This window comes from Mastigoproctus giganteus, chromosome 6 (genome assembly GCF_048544385.1).
Source record: "Mastigoproctus giganteus isolate SK-2022 chromosome 6, ASM4854438v1, whole genome shotgun sequence".
Lineage (NCBI taxonomy): Eukaryota > Metazoa > Arthropoda > Arachnida > Uropygi > Thelyphonidae > Mastigoproctus > Mastigoproctus giganteus.
The window spans coordinates 124,087,759-124,105,955 of NC_143580.1; the positions used below are offsets into that span (position 1 = coordinate 124,087,759).

The following is an 18,197-nucleotide window of genomic DNA, read 5'->3' on the forward strand; positions in this document are numbered from 1 at the left end:
GTACAACGAACGAATGTACAGACAGATAGAATGGGCTAGTAAATCAGAATGTCTTATAATGGGGGATTTTAATCCACAAGTTTCAAAGTATATCCAGATATAGTTTGAAACTTGTGGATTAGTCACACACACACACACTAGCAAGAATTTTGGCATTTATTGGATGACTGTTTTTTACAGCAGAATGTTAGAGAGGCAACAAGAGTGATCTGATAATCTGCTGGTCTGGTAATCAGATCAGCAATACTGATCTGATTATCAGTAGCGATTCTTCATGCATTAAAAATCTGCAGATAAAAGAACCACTAGGCGGCAGTGATTGCATTGTATTGATTTGGGATTTACTTAAAGATGTAATTACCATGAAGGGTAAAGAGAATGGTTTTTGCATTCATAAAGGAGACTGCAGTGGTCTCAGATAGTTTTTAAATTCTATACAGTGGGACCAACTATTGCTGTTACCAACAAAAAATTTTAAATGGTAAGCATTCATGGAAATAATCGTTGAAGTTATTAGGCTTTTCATACCAAAAAAGAAATACAGTTCAAGGCTTACACCTAAATGGATGTCAGATGAACTATGGCAGAGAAATAAATATTCATGGGATGCATACTTCTATAAGTTATCAGGTGATACAGAAGACTATGGTAAATATAAATTAGCCAGGAATCAAGTCACAAAGGAAGTTAGGCAAGCCAAGTCAGATTATGAGAAATCTCTGGCAAAGTAAGCCAAGAAAAGTAGCAAAAATTGCTTTACTTATGTTAACAGTAGAATTAAGAGGTTGAATCATATTGGTACACTTGATGTTGGTTTAACTGTTGATGATCCTGATCAGATAGCTAACAAGCTGAATAAGTATTCTGAATATACATTCACACATGAGGAATTCTTTAGAGGAAATGGATGCCAGAAATTTATCAAACTGTAATAGAGAGCTAAATGATTTTGTGATAACTGAGAAGAAACTGGAAGGAAAATTGAAGTTAAACAAAGAAAATGATAGTCATGAAGGTATGCCACTTCAACAAGAAAAATTAGGGAGATGGGCTGAGAAATGGTAATAGAAGTTTAACATTGTCAAATGCAAGATACTGCATATGGATAGCAGTAACCCCAGAGTAATGTATTAAGGTTGAATTTGAAAGCATCTGCAATTCTGCCCAGACACAATAGGAGGGAGTATATGATGAGAGCCTTGTCGATCAATTCGGCCCTGGAAAGATTGTGCAAGGCTCAAGGGGCAGAATATTTTTCAGCCTAGTCTGTACTTGTTAACAGGAGAGACTGCTTCTACAGGGATGGGATACACTTAAATAGAAAGCATGCAAGAATATTTCCTGATGCTATTGAAGCAGTGTTAAATGGGTCAGAAAACTGCTGGCTTGGGGGAATATAAGGATTAATAGATTAACAGTAGCCACTGGCAGAGGTGAAAGTGATTCTTGTACTGCTTCTATTGGAATGAGCAGCAGCCTGCAAAACAAGATGCAGCGTATTTCAGAGACTGCTGGGAGTCATTGCGGTACAAGTAAACACATGGGTTGTGTTCGGGTAGCTAAGAATAGGAACAGGTGCATGTATATTTGCGTATACATCAATGCTAGGAGTTTGGTAAATAAATATGATGAATTTCAGTTATTGCTCAAAACATCAAAGGATGATATTGTGGGGATATCAGAGATGTGGTGTCACACAGTTATAAGGAATGCAGAACTGGAATTTGGGGGGTACAATGTGTACAGGAAGGATAGACAGGACAAGAAGGGGGGGGGAGTTATGCTATTAGTTAAGAAACACATAAAATCCAAGGAAGTAAAGCGGTCGATATCGCTGGACAGTGCAGTGTCGAGTCAGTTTGGTGTGACGTAAGCATTGGGAGATCAAAATTGAGAGTACGAGTGTGTTATAGGCCTAATGATTCTGATGAGTATATTAAGAAACTGTACAGGGAAATAGAGTGGGCCAGTACATCAGAGAGTCTTCTAATGGAGGATTTTAATTTCCCAGATATTGACTGGAATTTGTGGGTTGGTCACACACGCTAGCAAGGCTTTTGTGGATTTACTGGATGATTGATTTCTGCATCAGCATGTTCGGGAGGCAACTAGAGGGAGTAATACTCTTGATCTGATTATCAGTAGTTATTCTTCATGCATTAAGAATCTGCAGATAAAGGAACCACTAGGTGGCAGTGATCACAGTGTGCTGAAGTGGGATTTACTCAAGGAAGTAACTACCATCAGGGGTAAAGGGAAGGGTTTTTGCTTTTGTAAAGGCAGCTACGGCAGTCTGAGACACTATTTAAATTCTATACATTGGGACCAACTGATGATGTTACCAACAGCAAATTCAAAATGGGAAGCATTCAAAGAATTTATCTTAGACGTTACTAGGCTTAAGATACCAACTAAAAAATATTGTTCAAGGTTTAGGCCTAAATGGATGTCAGATGAACTAATGAGACATATGGCAGAGAAGAAATATGCATGGGATACATATAAATTAATGAGTGACATGGAAACATATGATAGATATAAGCTGGTCTGTAACCAAGTCACAAAGGAGATTAGGCAGGCAAAGGCAGATTATGAGAAATCTTTGGCTAAGGATGCAAAGAAAAACAGCAAAGAGTTCTTTACTTATGTAAACTCTAAAACGAAAGGGATGAATCAGATTGATCCACTGGATATTGATGGTTCAACTGTTGATGATCCTGCTCAGGTGGCTAACAAACTAAATGAGTATTTTGCATCTACATTCACACATCAGGAGTTATTCAGAGAGGGGTATGCCAGAGATGAGTTAAACTCTGACAGTGAGCTAGATGATTTTGTAATAACTGAGAGGAAAGTGGAGGAGAAATTGTTGAAGATAAACCTAAAAAAGCACCCGGGGTATATGGGATCTATCCAGTTATATTAAAGAGGCAGCAAAGGAAGTATGCAAACCGTTAGCCATAATTATGAGAGCTTCTTTGGACTCATGGGAGGAACCCATGGACTGCAGATGTGCAAATGTGACCCCAATTCACAAAGGAGGATCAAAAGGCGACACAAGTAATTATAGACCTGTTAGTTTAACTTCTGTTCCAAGGAAATTAATGGATCATCTAGACAAGACTTCAGTTATAGCTCGGACACAGCATGATTTTGTTAAGGGGAAGTCTTGTTTGACCAATTCGATTGGATACTATGATGTGGTCACAAAGGAACTGGATGCAGGGAATGCTCAATGCCGATGGGATTCTTCCTCTTGCTCAGAATAATCACCTGAGAATGCATAAATTTAGATTGAGGAAAGACAGATGTAGGATAGATGTGCAGAAATTTGCCTTTAGCCAGTGGGTAGTTGGTTGGTGGAACAGACTTCCATCCCTTGTTGTGGAAGTTGATAGCCTAAATAAATTTAAGGCTCAGCTGAACAGGTATTTCGAACGAACGGAGGAGTGAAATGGAAGTGTTTTTTTTTTTGGCTGATGCTGCATAAGCTTGCTTTCTTACATCATATGCCTCTACTAATGCTAATAATGCTAACTTTAATATCATATATTTGGATCTTATAAAGGTTTTTGATAATGTTGCACATGGAAGACTGAACAAATTGGAGCAGTGTGGCATTGGAGGCAAATTGCTACTATGGATAAAGGAATGGTTGAGTGCGAGAAGACAGAGAGTGGTAATTAATGGACACTGCTCATCGTGGACTAATGTTATTAGTGGAGTCCCTCAGAGTTCAGTGTTGGGCCCATTGTTGTTTTCTGTATTTATAAATGATATGGATGTTGGTATATCAAGTTTAACGTCCAACTCTGCAGCCGTTACAAAGGTTAGCAGGGTTGTTAAGGACACTAATGACAGTACGCTGCTGCAGTAGGATCTAGAAAAGTTGAGCAGATGGGCTGAGAGGTGGCAAATGAAGTTTAAAATTGACAAATGTAAAGACTACGTATGGGAAGCAGTAACCCAAGAGTAAAGTATCAACTCTGTGGTACTACAATGACAGTGGTAGAGAATGAAAACGACCAGGGGGTAATTGTGCAGGCAGATATGAAGTATTCTGAGCAGAGCAGACAGTCTGCAAGAGTAGCTCTTGGTGTCTTGTCAATGATATACAGGAATTTTTCTAGCAGGGATAAGGAAGTGATTATCCCGTTGCATAAGGCAATGGTCAGGCCACACCTTGAGTACTGTATACAGGTCTGGAGGCCTCATTTTAAGAAGGATGTAGAGCTGTTGGAACGAGTACAGAAAAGGGCAATAAGATTAGTGAATGGAACAAAGGGTTGCCCTTACGAAGAAAGGCCTAAGTTTTGCAAATTACAGTGTCTGGAGACTAGGCACCTGCGAGGTGATCTGATTGAGGTGTATAAAGCCTTGAATGGTTTGAGCATGCTCAGTGCTGATGGGATTCTTCCTCTTGCTCAGAATAATCACCTGAGAGGGCATAAATTCAAATTGAGGAAAGACAGATGTGTGGAAGTTTGCCTTTAGCCAGCAATTAGTTGGTTGGTGGAACAGAGATCCATCCTTTGTTGTGGAAGTTGATAGTCTAAATAAATTTAAGGCTCAGCTGGACAGGTACTTGCAACAAACGGTGGGGTGAAATGGGATTTTTTTTTTTTTTTTTTTTATGGTTGATGCTGCATAAGCTTGCTTTCTTGCATCATATCCCTCTACTAATGCTAATGCTAATTCTAAAATATAGTAGTAGTAGTAGTAGTAGTAGTAGTAATGGTAAATGATGCAAGAAAGCAAGTTTATATAGCTTTGACAAAACCCCATGAGCTGTCCTGGCCGCATGTCTGCACTGCTCAGAGCATTTCATGACTGACTGCACCGTTAAATTTTAAATTTTTACTACATTCCTTCAATGGGTCTATTTTAAACACTTGTCAGCCAGAGCACTGGACATGTCCAAAATCTCTGCCAGTGCCTGAACTGAGGTTTTTGAACCACATCACCCTCCTTCTTCTTCCTCACTGCTTTCTCCACACTTTCTTTGAGATCATTGAAAACCCCAACTCCTTCCACATCATGGGCCAAACTCATAATTCTCTTTTGATGTTAAAAACATTTTTTATCGGCATTATTTGGAAAAAGCATTACGTTACCTAGAAATTGTCACAAAACCCAATGCGCATGCATTGTATTTGTTGCTGCTGTAGTGATGCAACAAGTACAATGCATGCGCCCAAGAAAACTAAACTCAATTGTATGCAACAAGTGCAGTGATGCAACAAGTTGCAGTGACACAACAAGTACAATTGAGCAGTGACGAACTATGTTATACCATTATATCAGCATAATGATTAATACGCGAGCAACTGTGCCAATATCTACAGCCCAACTTTCAAAGGAATATCGTGAAAGAAAGAAAGGGAAGTTGGACAAAAATGTGAATCCAGATGAAATTCAACAAGAGTGTTTCGTTATGCCTGGGAGTTCTCAAACTGCACCCAGAAAATTTGAGCGGAAATAATGAAGGAATATCGTGAACGGAAGAAAAGGAAATTAGAAATTCAAACTATTCCGAATAATAATGAAATTCAACCACAGAGTTCTACTATGCCTGATACTTGTCAACTACTGAGTTCTATTATGCCTGATACTCGTCGACCACAGAGATCTACTATTTCTGATGCTTATCAGGACTCTAAAACTGCAGCAGAATGAATGAAGGAATATTGCGCACAAAAAAAAAAAGTGAAATTAGAAAAGGCTAATAATGAGATTCCTGATTACATCCCTATAGTGTCTACACGAGCTGACAGTGAGTTTTGAAAACTAGCGTACAAAAACCCATTTGGATTCAGTTATAATGTTTTGTGATCATTTATGGTTTCAATTAGATTTGAAACCATTTCCAACAACTTCATATGAATTACTTCAAAATGTATTTCATTTACAAGAAGTGAGTACTTTCATGACGTGTAATACATGACATACTTCATTAAAAGAGGGACGGATACTAACTATAGCCATGTCAAATGGATTTATATATCCAACATATCTTACTCATTTGCCTCCATTGGATGTCGTAACTGAGTGTTTGGTAGTAAGATGAAGTTACTGTAGAGTTGTTAAAATTGGGAGGAAGAGACATAACACAAAAACTGGCAAGGCTCTTCACAAAGTGCATTAGAAAAGGTGTGACGCCTAAGGAGTGGAATAATGCAATCATTCTTTTGCTGCATAAGAAAGGAGATAAATCAGAAATTGGAAATTATAGACCAATTAGCTTGTTATCTCACATCTATAAGTTGCTCACAAAGAATACATGAATACATGTATGAATACAGATTAGAAAGAATACATGAGGAGAATCAACCAGAAGAGCAAGCTGGCTTTAGGACAGGATTCTCAACTATGGATCACCTTCACGTAATATCACAGCTAATGGAGAAAGCAGATGAATATCAAACACCATTATGCCTGGCATTTGTGGATTATGAAAAAGCATTTGACTCCATACAGCAATAAGGCAATGTTTCGGGCACTGGAAAGACAAGGCATAGATACCCCATATATTAGGATTTTGAAGAAAATATATGAGAATGCTACCTTGCTTATTAGACTGGACAAAGACAGTAGGAAATTTAAAATCGAGAAAGGAGTTCAACAAGGAGACAGAATATCTCCAAAGCTGTTTACTGCTGCCATTGAGGAAGCTTTTGGAAGATTAGACTAGTTGCAGAAAGGAGTCAATGTGAATGGAGAGTACCTAAACCATTTACGATTTGCAGATGACATTGTGGTCATAAGCCATGATCCCAAAGAATTAGAGGAAAATCTTAATCAGTTATGCAGAGTTAGTAAGGATTTTGGACTAAAGATGAAAATGGCTAAAACAAAAGTAATGATGAACAAGTATGCCACAGAAAGGGGCATTAGCATTAGTAGAGGCATATGATGCAAGAAAGCAAGCTTATGCAGCATCAGCCAAAAAAAAAAAACACTTCCACTTCACCCTTCCGTTCGTACGAAATAGCTGTCCAGCTGAGCCTTAAGTATATTTAGGCTATCAACTTCCACAACAAGGGATGGAAGTCTGTTCTACCAACCAACAACCCACTGGCTAAAGGCAAATTTCCGCACATCTATCCTACATCTGTCTTTCCTCAATTTGAATTTATGCCCTCTCAGGTGATTATTATGAGCAAGAGGAAGAATCCCATCAGCATTGAGCATGCTCAAACCATTCAAGGCTTTATACACCTCTATCAGATCACCTTGCCGGTGCTTAGTCTCCAGACACTGCAATTTGCAAAACTTAAGCCTTTCTTCATAAGAGCAACCCTTTGTTTCATTCACTAATCTTGTTGCCCTTCTCTGTACTCGTTCCAGCAGCTCCGCATCCTTCTTGAAACGAGGCCTCCAGACCTGTATACAGTACTCAAGGATTGGCCTGACCATTGCCTTATACAAGGGAATAATCACTTCCTTATCCTTGCTAGAAAAATTCCTGTATATCATTGACACGACACCATGAGCTACTTTTGCAGCCTGTCTGCACTGTCAGAGAACTTCATATCTGCCTGCACAATTACCTCCAGGTCCTTTTCATTTTCTACCACTGTCAGTGTAGTACCACAGAGTTCATACGTTGCTCTGGCGTTGCTGTTTCCCATATGTAGTACTTTACATTTGTCAATGTTAAACTTCATTTACCACCTCTCAGCCCATCTGCTCAACTTTTCTAGATCATGTTGTAACAGCGTACTGTCATTAGTGTCCTTAACAACCCCACCAACCTTCATATCATCTGCAAACTTGGACATTAAGTATTGGTATACCATCATCAATATCATTTATAAATACAGAAAACAACAAACGATCAAACACTGAACCCTGAGGGACTCCACTAATAACATTAGTCCACGATGAGCAGTGCCCATTGATTACCACTCTCTGTCTTCTCCTCCTCAACCACCCCTTTATCCATAGCAGCAATTTGTCTCCAATGCTACACTGTTCCAATTTGTGCCGCAGTCTTCCATGTGCAACAGTATCAAAAGCCTTTCTAAGGTCCATGTATACAATATCAAATTTATTACCTGCATCCAGTTCTTTTGTGACTGCATCATAGTATCCAATCAAATTGGTCAGGCAAGACTTTCCCTTAACAAAACCATCCTGTGCCCAAGTTATAACTGAAGTCTTGTCTAGATGATCCTGCAGTGCTTCTTTTACCAGTGCCTCCATTAATTTTCCTCGAACAGAAGTTAAAGTCACAGGTCTATAATTACTTGTGTCACCCTTTGATCCTCCTTTGTGAATTCAGGTCACATTTTCACAACACCACTCTATGGGTACCTCCCTTGAGTCCAAGGAAGCTCTCATAATTATGGCTAAGGGTTTACTTACTTTCTTTGTTGCCTCTTTAATATAACTGGATAGATCCCATCCACCCCAGGTGCCTTTCTTGGGTTTATCTTCAACAATTTCTCCTCCACTTTACTCTCAGTTATTACAAGATTATCTAGCTTACTGCCAGAGTTCAATACACCTCAGGTATTTCCCTTGCTGAATAACTCTTCATGTGTGAATGTCGATGCAAAATATTCATTTAGTTTGTTAGCTACCTGAGCAGGATCATGAACAGTTGAACCATCGATATTAAGTGGACCAATCTGATTCATCCCCTTTCTACTAGAGTTTACATAAGTAAAGAACCCTTTGCTGCTTTTCTTTGCATCCTTTGCCGAAGATTTCTCGTAATCTGCCTTCGCCTGCCTAACCTCCTTTGTAACTTGGTTAAAGGTTGGTTGGTTGGTTATTAGGATTTTTATGGCGCATCAGCATCTAAGGCTATAGTGCGCCAACTTGGTTACAGATCAACTTATATCTGTCACAGGCTTCTGTGTCACATGTTAATTTCTGTGTATCCCATGCATTTTTCTTCTCTGCCATATGTCTCATTAGTTCATCTGACATCTATTTAGGCCTAAAACTTTAACAGTATTTCTTAGTTGGTATGTAAAGCCTAGTAGCTTCCAAGATAAATTCTTTGAATGCTTCCCATTTTGAATTTGATGTTGGTAACATCATCAGTTGGTCCCACTGTTTAGAATTTAAATACTGTCTCAGACCATCGTAGTTGCCTTTACGAAAGCAATAACCCTTCCCTTTACCCCTGATGGTAGTTAACTCTTTGAGTAAATCCCACTCCAGCACACTGTGATCGCTGCCACCTAGTGGTTTCTTTATCTGCAGATTCTTAATGCATGAAGAGTCACTACAGATAATCAAATCAAGAGTATTACTCCCTCAAGTTGCCTCCCGAACATGCCGATGTAGAAAACAATCATCCAATAAATCCACAAAACCTTGCTAGTGTGTGAGTGACCAACCCACAAATTCCAGTCAATATCTGGGAAATTAAAATCCCCCATTATAAGACTCTCTGATTTACTGGCCCACTCTATTTCTCTGTACAGTTTCTTATTATACTCATCAGAGTCATTAGGTCTGTAGCACACTCGTACTCTCAATTTTGATCTCCCAATGCTTATGTCACACCAAACTGACTCGACACTGCACTGTCCAGCGATGTCAACTGGCTTTACTTCCTTGGATTCTATGTGTTTCTTAACTAATAGCATAACCCCTCCTCCCTTCCTATCCTGTCTATCCTTTCTGTACACATTGTACTATCCCAAATTCCAGTTCTGCATTCCTTATATCTGTGTTACACCACGTCTCTGATATCCCAACAATATCCTCCTTTGATGCTTTGAGCAATAACTCAAATTCATGAAATTTATTTACCAAACTCCTAGCATTGGTGTACCTGTTCCTATTCTTAGCCCCCCTAACACAACCCATGTGTTTACTTGTACTGCAATGACTCCCAGCAGTCTCTGAAATATCCTGCAACTTGTTTCCCAGGCTTCTGCTCATTCCAATAGAAGCAGTGCAAGAATCCCTTTCATCTTTGCCAGTGGCAGAGGTGAAACATAATGATTGAAGGAGCAGTAATTGAAAAGGCAGAGTCATATACTTATCTGGGACAAGTTATTAGCTATAATAATGATAAGTGGCTGGAAGTCAAGAGAAGGATAAATTTTCGATGGACAGCATTCAGGAAATATAGTCACATACTGAAGAGCAATATCCCAGTTTGTCTGAAACGTAAAATAATGAACCAATGTATACTTCCCACTATGACCTATGGAAGTGAAAATTGGACACTCACCAAAAGAATGGAAATGAAGCTGAGAACTACACAGTGAAGAATGGAAAGAATTATATTGGGAATCAGACTGTTAGATAAGAAGAGAAACACATGGATTAGGCAGCAAACTCAAATAAAGGACATTCTTATCAAAACTAAAGAACTAAAATTGTCTTGGGCAGGACACATAGCTCGAAGACATGATGACAGATGGATTAAGAAAATAATAGAATGGTACCCAAGAGGAGCTAGAAGAAAATCTGGAAGACAATGTCGGAGATGGATAGATGAAATTCATGAGTTTGTGGGTAGTAAATGGATGGCTATTGCACAAAACAGAAGGAACTTGAAAGTTGCTGGAGAGGCCTTCATCCTGCAATGGATTGAAAATGGCTGATGATGATGATGATGTTTGATATCACCACAATTACCCTAATGGAAATTCTTCATTTACATTATGAATATACTGTTGATACTGTTGCACATGGAAGACTGCTGCACAAATTGGAGCAGTGTGGCATTGGAGGCAAATTGCTTCTATGGATAAAGGGATGGTTGAGTGGGAGAAGACAGAGAGTGGTAATCAATGGACACTGCTCTTCATGGACTAATATTATTAGTGGACTCCCTCAGGGTTCAGTGTTGGGTCCATTGTTGTTTTCTGAATTTATAAATAATATTGATGATGGTATATCAGGCTTAATGTCCAAGTTTGCAGATGATACAAAGGTTGGCAAGGGTTGTTTATGACACTAATGACAGTACACTGCTGTAACAGGATCTAGAAAAGTTGAGCAGATGGGCTGAGAGGTGGCAAATGAAGTTTAACCTTGACAAATGTAAAGTACTACATATGGGAAGCAGTAATCTCAGAGTAACGTATCAACTATGTGGTACCACACTGACAGTGGTAGAGAATGAAAAGGACCTGGGAGTAATTGTGCAGGAAGATATGAAGTTTTCTGAACAGAGCAGATGGTCTGCAAGAGTAGCTCATGGTGTCTTGTCAATGATATACAGGAATTTTTCTAGCAGGGATAAGGAGGTGATTATCCCCTTGTATAAGGCAATGGTCAGTCCATACCTTGAGTACTGTATACAGGTCTGGAGGCCTCATTTTAAGAAGGATGTAGAGCTGTTGGAACGAGTACAGAGAAGGGCAACAAGATTAGTGAATGGAACAAAGGGTTGCTCTTACGAAGAAAGGCTTAAGTTTTGCAAATTACAGTGTCTGGAGACTAGGCACCTGCGAGGTGATCTGATTGAGGTGTATAAAGCCTTGAATGGTTTGAGCATGCTCAATGCGGATGGGATTCTTCCTCCTGCTCAGAATAATTGCCTGAGAGAGCATAAGTTCAAATTGAATTTGCCTTTAGCCAGCGGGTGGTTGATTGGGGGAACAAACTTCCATCTGTCATTGTAGAGGTTGATAGCTTAAATAGATTCAAGGCAGAACTTGCAAACATTTGGAGCGAGTGGATGGGTGAAATAAGATTGGTTTTTTTTTTTTTTTTGGCTAATGCTATATAAGCTTGCTTTCTTGCATCATGTGCCTTTGCTAATGCTAACATGGAGAATATGGGATCATCGGACAAGAAATAAATGTACCAGTTAACGAAAATACGATGGTTCATCAATTACGTAGAGAATTATATGACGATTATGCCATTAAAGTATATATATAAAACGAAAACTCATACATAAATCATCATATCTACAACAATATGTGCAGAAGAAAATAGTGAAAATATGGTTAGGTATTTGATAAATTCACCTTTGTATAAATTCTATGGCATAAAAGTGAGTGACGATTTCTTGGGAACAAATGATGATAGTGAACAGGAACATTCAGATGAAATTGTGGAACCGATCAACAATGATGATGAACTATTGTTAATTCAACAACAAACATTATTATGGTCAGAAGATAAATATTTATGTATAGCACAGAGTCAGAAATCACCTCCAACAAGTTTCATATTTGATATACATGCAGAAGAACCTTCTTTTCCAGCTATATATTTGGGACATGCAAGAAAATTTAAAAATGGATTGAAAATGACTTCCTTTATGATGGCATTGAGTTAAATTCATAGATCTGATCTTTAGCATTAGCATTAGCATTAGTAGAGGCATTTGATGCAAGAAAGCAAGCTTATGCAGCATCAGCCAAAAAAAAAAATAAAAAAAAAATAAAAAAATAAAAATAAATAAATAAATAAAAAATAACGACTTCCACTTCACCCCTCTGTTCGTTCGAAATACCTGTCCAGCTGAGCTTTAAACTTATTTAGGTTATCAACTTCCACGACAAGGGATGGAAGTCTATTCCACCAACCAACCACCTGCTGGCTAAAGGCAAATTTCCTCATGTCTATCCTACATCTGTCCTTTCTCAATTTGAATTTATGCCCTCTCAGGTGATTATTCTGAGCAAGAGGAAGAATCCCATCAGCATTGAGCATGCTCAAACCATTCAAGGCTGTATACACCTCTATCAGATCAACTCGCCGGTGCCTAGTCTGCAGACACTGTAATTTGCAAAACTTAAGCCTTTCTTCGTAAGAGCACCCCTTTGTTCCATTCACTAACTTTGTTGCCCTTCTTGAAATGAGGCCTCCAGACCTGTATACAGTACTCTAGGTGTGGTCTGACCATTGCCTTATACAAGGGAATAATCACCTTCTTATCCCTGCTAGAAAAATTCCTATATATCATCGACAATACACCATGAGCTACTCTTGCAGCCCATCTGCACTGCTCAGAAAACTTCATATCTGCCTGCACAACCACCCCCAGGTCCCTTTCATTCTCTACCACTGTCAGTGTAGTACCACAGAGTTGATACGTTGCTCTGGGGTTGCTGTTTCCCATATGTAGTACTTGACATTTGTCAATGTTAAACTTCATTTGCCACCTCTCAGCCCATCTGCTCAACCTTTCCAGATCCTGTTGCAGTAGCATAGTGTCAGTAGTGTCCTTGACAACCCTGCCAACCTTCGTATCATCTGCAAACTTGGACATTAAGCTTGATATACCATCATCTATATCATTTATTGGAGTAACTCCCCAATGTTTGCTATATATGGCAATGAAAATTATGCGAATGCACACCACATAAAATTTGAAAATTGCATTTAAATCAGTAGGAATAACAGCTAATATTACTCATTCTATATTGGAATTGAAAGAATTTATAAATAAGTCATTAGAGATTGCTCCAGAATTATGGCATTCACTACAATTTAGTACAAGTTGTTCGGCAGCCCGATAGTACATTTTCTAAAATTCTTACAAAAATAGGCAATGGAGAAGCGTTATTACCAGATGAACTTAAAATTATAGAATTGAGATTTGTTACCAAAGAAGATGCTACTAATTTATGTCCACAAGGGATTAGACTATTTTTAAGAAATAGTGATGTAAAAGCCTATAATACAAATACTTTAGTTGCAGATGAAACCCATAAAGTGGTTGCACAAGATTTATACCACGGATATCATTCTGAAGAATGATTAGCAAGTATGCAAAATAAAATTCATAAAATGTCAGTGACTGAAACTGCAGGATATACATTTCATACATTCTACCATTATTGAAAGGAAAACCGTATATGATTACTACAAATATAGATGTGGTCAATGAATTAGTAAATGGTGCAATCGGTACTTTAGTATTTTTTGAATTTGAGGACAACAAAACAGTTAAACGAGTATGGATGAAATTTCCTGAGTCCAAGATAGGACATAACCTTCAATCTCATTATAAACAATATGTGAAAGATAAACATTTACCTAGTCAATCCGTACCTATTATAAAACGATCAACTAAGATTCCATTCAAGAATAGGAAATTAATATGTAGACATACACAAGTCCCTTTAATATGTGCTTGTGCTTTGACTGTACATAAATCTCAAGGAGGGACCTTCGACAAAGTTGTATATAATTATGAGAAAGATCATCAACAGCAACTTGTCGCTTGAAAAATGATAAGCTACCATCTCTACAGGATGAACTGCAAGATTTCATACAAAGTGGTATATCTATATCGTCAATGAATGTGCAAAGTTTACAGGCCCATGTTCAAGATATCGAAACAGACACAATCTTACAGCAATCCAAAATATTGATATTAAGTGAAACGTGGTTGGATGATGATGAACATATATTACTTAAATCAGAGGTTCCCAAACTTTCTTGGTTCATGGCACCCTTACTATTCCTGTAATTTTTTCACGGCACCCCTAGGCCAAAAGAAATATGTAGCACAGTGGTTTTCGACCTTTTAATATATACCTATATAATAATTTTATTCTTTATATAGAGGTACTAAATAAAAATCAATACAGATCACCACAAAATTAAAAAGATACAGTACAATGGATATTGTACTGTACCCTTTATATTGTACCCTTTTTATAATGAAAAAAATATATAAATTTCAAAAAAAAAATAAAATAAAATAATAATAACTTTAAGTAACTTAAACCCAAATTACACGGCACCCCAATAATGTTGTTGTGGCACCCCGGTTGAAAACCACTGACTTAAACCATACCAATGTGTGACTCAATTTAAAAGGTCAGATGTTTGTAGTGGTGGTATTGCGATTTATCAGCGTGAAGGTTCAACTATCATCAGTACACCACATATCTTTGCACTACATAATAGCAGCAATGCGACAGTGGTATCTGATGAAATTGGAGACATTTGTGGATCTTTGTGCAAATTCAATAGTGAATCTATTTTCATCATTGCCATATACATCACTCCAGGTATGTCGTTAGATATAATTCAAAAATTCATAAACAAGAATTTGATGCCATATTCCATTGAAGGTGCAAAATTATTAGAAGAGCCACTGGATCGTATACCTATAGTTCTTGCTGGTGATTTCAATCTAGAATTAAATTCTGAGGCTGGAAAGAAGTTTTGTAAATTTGACATCCTTTTGACAGAAGGCCACAGGAGGCATTGAATTAAGCGTACTGTGAATGGTTTGATGTGATTTACCAGGATCAATACATGAGTTGGAAGAAAAGTAGGATGCTAGCAGGTCAGCTTTATTTGGCTGATGTGGCAATAGAACCATCTGGTTTTGACAGAGGTGGGAACAGAGGTGGGCAAAAATTGTGGCCAATATCTTTGACAAGAGACCAGAATGCTCGGCTACCATTTGGACAAGCAAGTTTTCTACTCTTAGCCTGTTAGAAATCTAGTTTGGACTGATTAATAACTGCTTTACAAACTATAAATAATATTTAATAATAATTATCATTATGATGCAATGTCGCTTATAAAAAAGTAGCACTGGAAATATATTATAATAAAAATTCAGAAATATTAGATGATTTCAGAGAATATAGACTTAGTGGTTTGCATTAAAAATATTATGTTGAAAGGGGTTCACGAGTTAAAAATAGGTTGGGAACCGATACCATACATCAATAATTTTAGTGTTATTATAATATATTTCATACAAATTATTTCACTGTACACTAGTACAATAAAACATTCCATTGTATTTCACTGTACTAAAATAATTTTTTCAATAAAAAGAATGCAGCAATACTTTTTTTATTTATTTTACTGTATCAGTTTCATAATGTTTTATTTTACTGTACCAGGTTCATAATGAGTTCCTGCAGTAAAGACATTTTTAACAGCTGCCACTGTGACATTATCAGTGACACTATCAGTCGTAGAGTAGAGCGGCAGCAACTCATTATGTACCTGGTACATAATTAAAACATTATGAAACTGAGATTATGAACTCACTTGCAAACAGTTTTTTTTTCTACCAATGAGATACCTTTAATCTCTTACACTGCATCAGGCAATAGCTTCTTCCAATACACATTTGAAGTCACTGGTTTGAATTAATGTGGAGATGCCTTTATATTTGTTATTCAGTCAGTGATTTGTACTTTTTAACTTACAGTCGCTGACTGACATAGAGGAATTGCTCTCCATCTAACTGAAAATTCTCACAATGTGCAGCAGGTTTAATACAACTTAAATATTGAGATGATACCTTCATTCATTAGTTTGATCATGGTCTCATCGAAATTTATGTAACATAATTAAATACAGTAAAGTATGTATATGTGCTGGAAATGTAACACAGGCTTACAGAAGAACTACTTGTGAATAATGAAAACTCTGAAAGTTAAACAGATATACAAAGATATAACCCTTTGAATAGTTAAAACCACTTATATGTGTATTAAATCCAGCATACAAGATGTAATCTGTGAATAATCAACAATCCCAAATATTGAGGGTTTACTAACTTGTTTTAACCCACAGTATCATTTAATTACACTGCTTTTACCTTCTTAATATTTTATCAGGCTAATATATTGAAAAATCAAGTTACTGTAACATTCTTAATAAAATGTCATTGGTTATTTTATTATATCTAAATAAAAATTTGAGTAATAAGTATTCCCTATTATCACGTTTGCTTTTATTCTTTAACAAACAAATACTTCATATTTGCATTAGATGTCATTTCCTCGAGAAGAAGAAGAAGCAGGAATCAGAGTAAAGTTGTTAGACAGTTTAAAAACAGCTCTTAGAACCCAAGCTAACAGGTAAATGATCACTCAGAATGATGATTTATTTTCAATAGTTTAGAATGTGTTTGAAATTTGAATTTTGGAATTTGCCCATACACGAGAGGATGGAGTGTATGGTACAAGCTTTGTCATTGTTTTCGTTTGATGATCCTGCAATGTATTTACACCAGCAGCATTCTTTTCCACATTTTCTAATTCAATACTGGTCTTTCCTTAATCTTCTTCAAGACATAATTCATTACTGTGTTTTGTAAAGAAATGATCTATTTGAGGTAATTTATTTATGGACTGCTTGTTCTTTTGCTTTCTTCATTGTTCGTTTTTGGACTCCACTCTTTCCCTTTTTCTTTTCATATATTTTTAACTAAAAATTTTATTAATTTAATTTTAAACTTTATATTTTAAATACAAATAGCAATAATAAACAAATACATTTTTTTAATGTTAATTGCTGTTTTGATAATGATTTGAACTTGAACAAACTTGAATTGAAATTAACCAACTAACAACTTTTGTCCTCCTATGTGGCTAAATATTCGTATACGTAGGGCCTATCCTCCCATCCTCCTGTCAAGTTTGGGAATCCTGAACACCATACAATATGACCGATACACATACAGTAACCGAACGGGTGTCTGATCACTGCACAAAGTTTCATTTGCAAAAGCAAAATAAAGACTGGCGATAATATATATGAAGAATTCCTTACTTATTCTAGATGTATCACATTGTTGAACAACTCGGTGAGAAAAATATTTTCATTACATGTTGTGTCTGTCTATAGGCCCTAGCATAGTAAGGGCGGCCCTTACTTGCAGGGGCTCACATCTGGTGAGTGTGGGCTTGGCACACCCAGGGTCCTGAGCTGGATATCATCATTCTTCTCTTCCTTGGTGATTCCCTTTTATTTCTCTCTCTCTCTCTCTCTCTCTCTCTCTCTCTCTCTCTGGGTAGGTCAGAAATTTTTTTAGTTTTTTTTGGTTGGTGCAGCATAAGCCTCAGGCTTCCTTGCACCATATGGCTAATAATAATAATAATAATAATAATAATAATAATAATAATAATAATAATAATAATAATCAAATATAGCCTGGAGAGATTGTGAAGGCTCAAGGGAAAAATCTTTACTACATGGTTGTACTTGCTGCTAAAATAGACTACATTTGTAGAATGGAGTATATTTTGTATAAAAAGTGGTGCAACAATATTTGTGGATGCTATTGAGTGTTAGGTTTTTTGGGCTGCGGGGGAGAAAATTCACAGGCTACTAATTTTATAGAAACTAAAAGGAGAAGTAATTTTTGAAATACTTGAAGCTATCCCACTGGGGCTTGCAATAATTTGAAAGTATTAGCGGAGATTATGGAAACTGGGTGTTCTAACAACACAAATAACATAGAAAGGCACAGTGACAACTTTTGCCATTACACCCACCTA

At 37.1% G+C, this 18,197-nt stretch overlaps 1 protein-coding gene across 3 annotated transcripts in view; it reads left to right on the forward strand.

Moving 5' to 3' along the window:
• The window catches only part of LOC150084557 (disheveled-associated activator of morphogenesis 2-like), a 575,048-nt gene that overhangs the window by 232,828 nt on the left and 324,023 nt on the right, over window positions 1-18,197 (forward strand). For all 3 annotated transcript variants that reach the window (XM_090375315.1, XM_090375314.1, XM_090375316.1), the window contains exon 5: window positions 16,687-16,775. In XM_090375315.1, coding sequence (XP_090231441.1) covers window positions 16,687-16,775 — 89 coding nt within the window. The remainder of the gene's footprint in view (window positions 1-16,686; window positions 16,776-18,197) is intronic.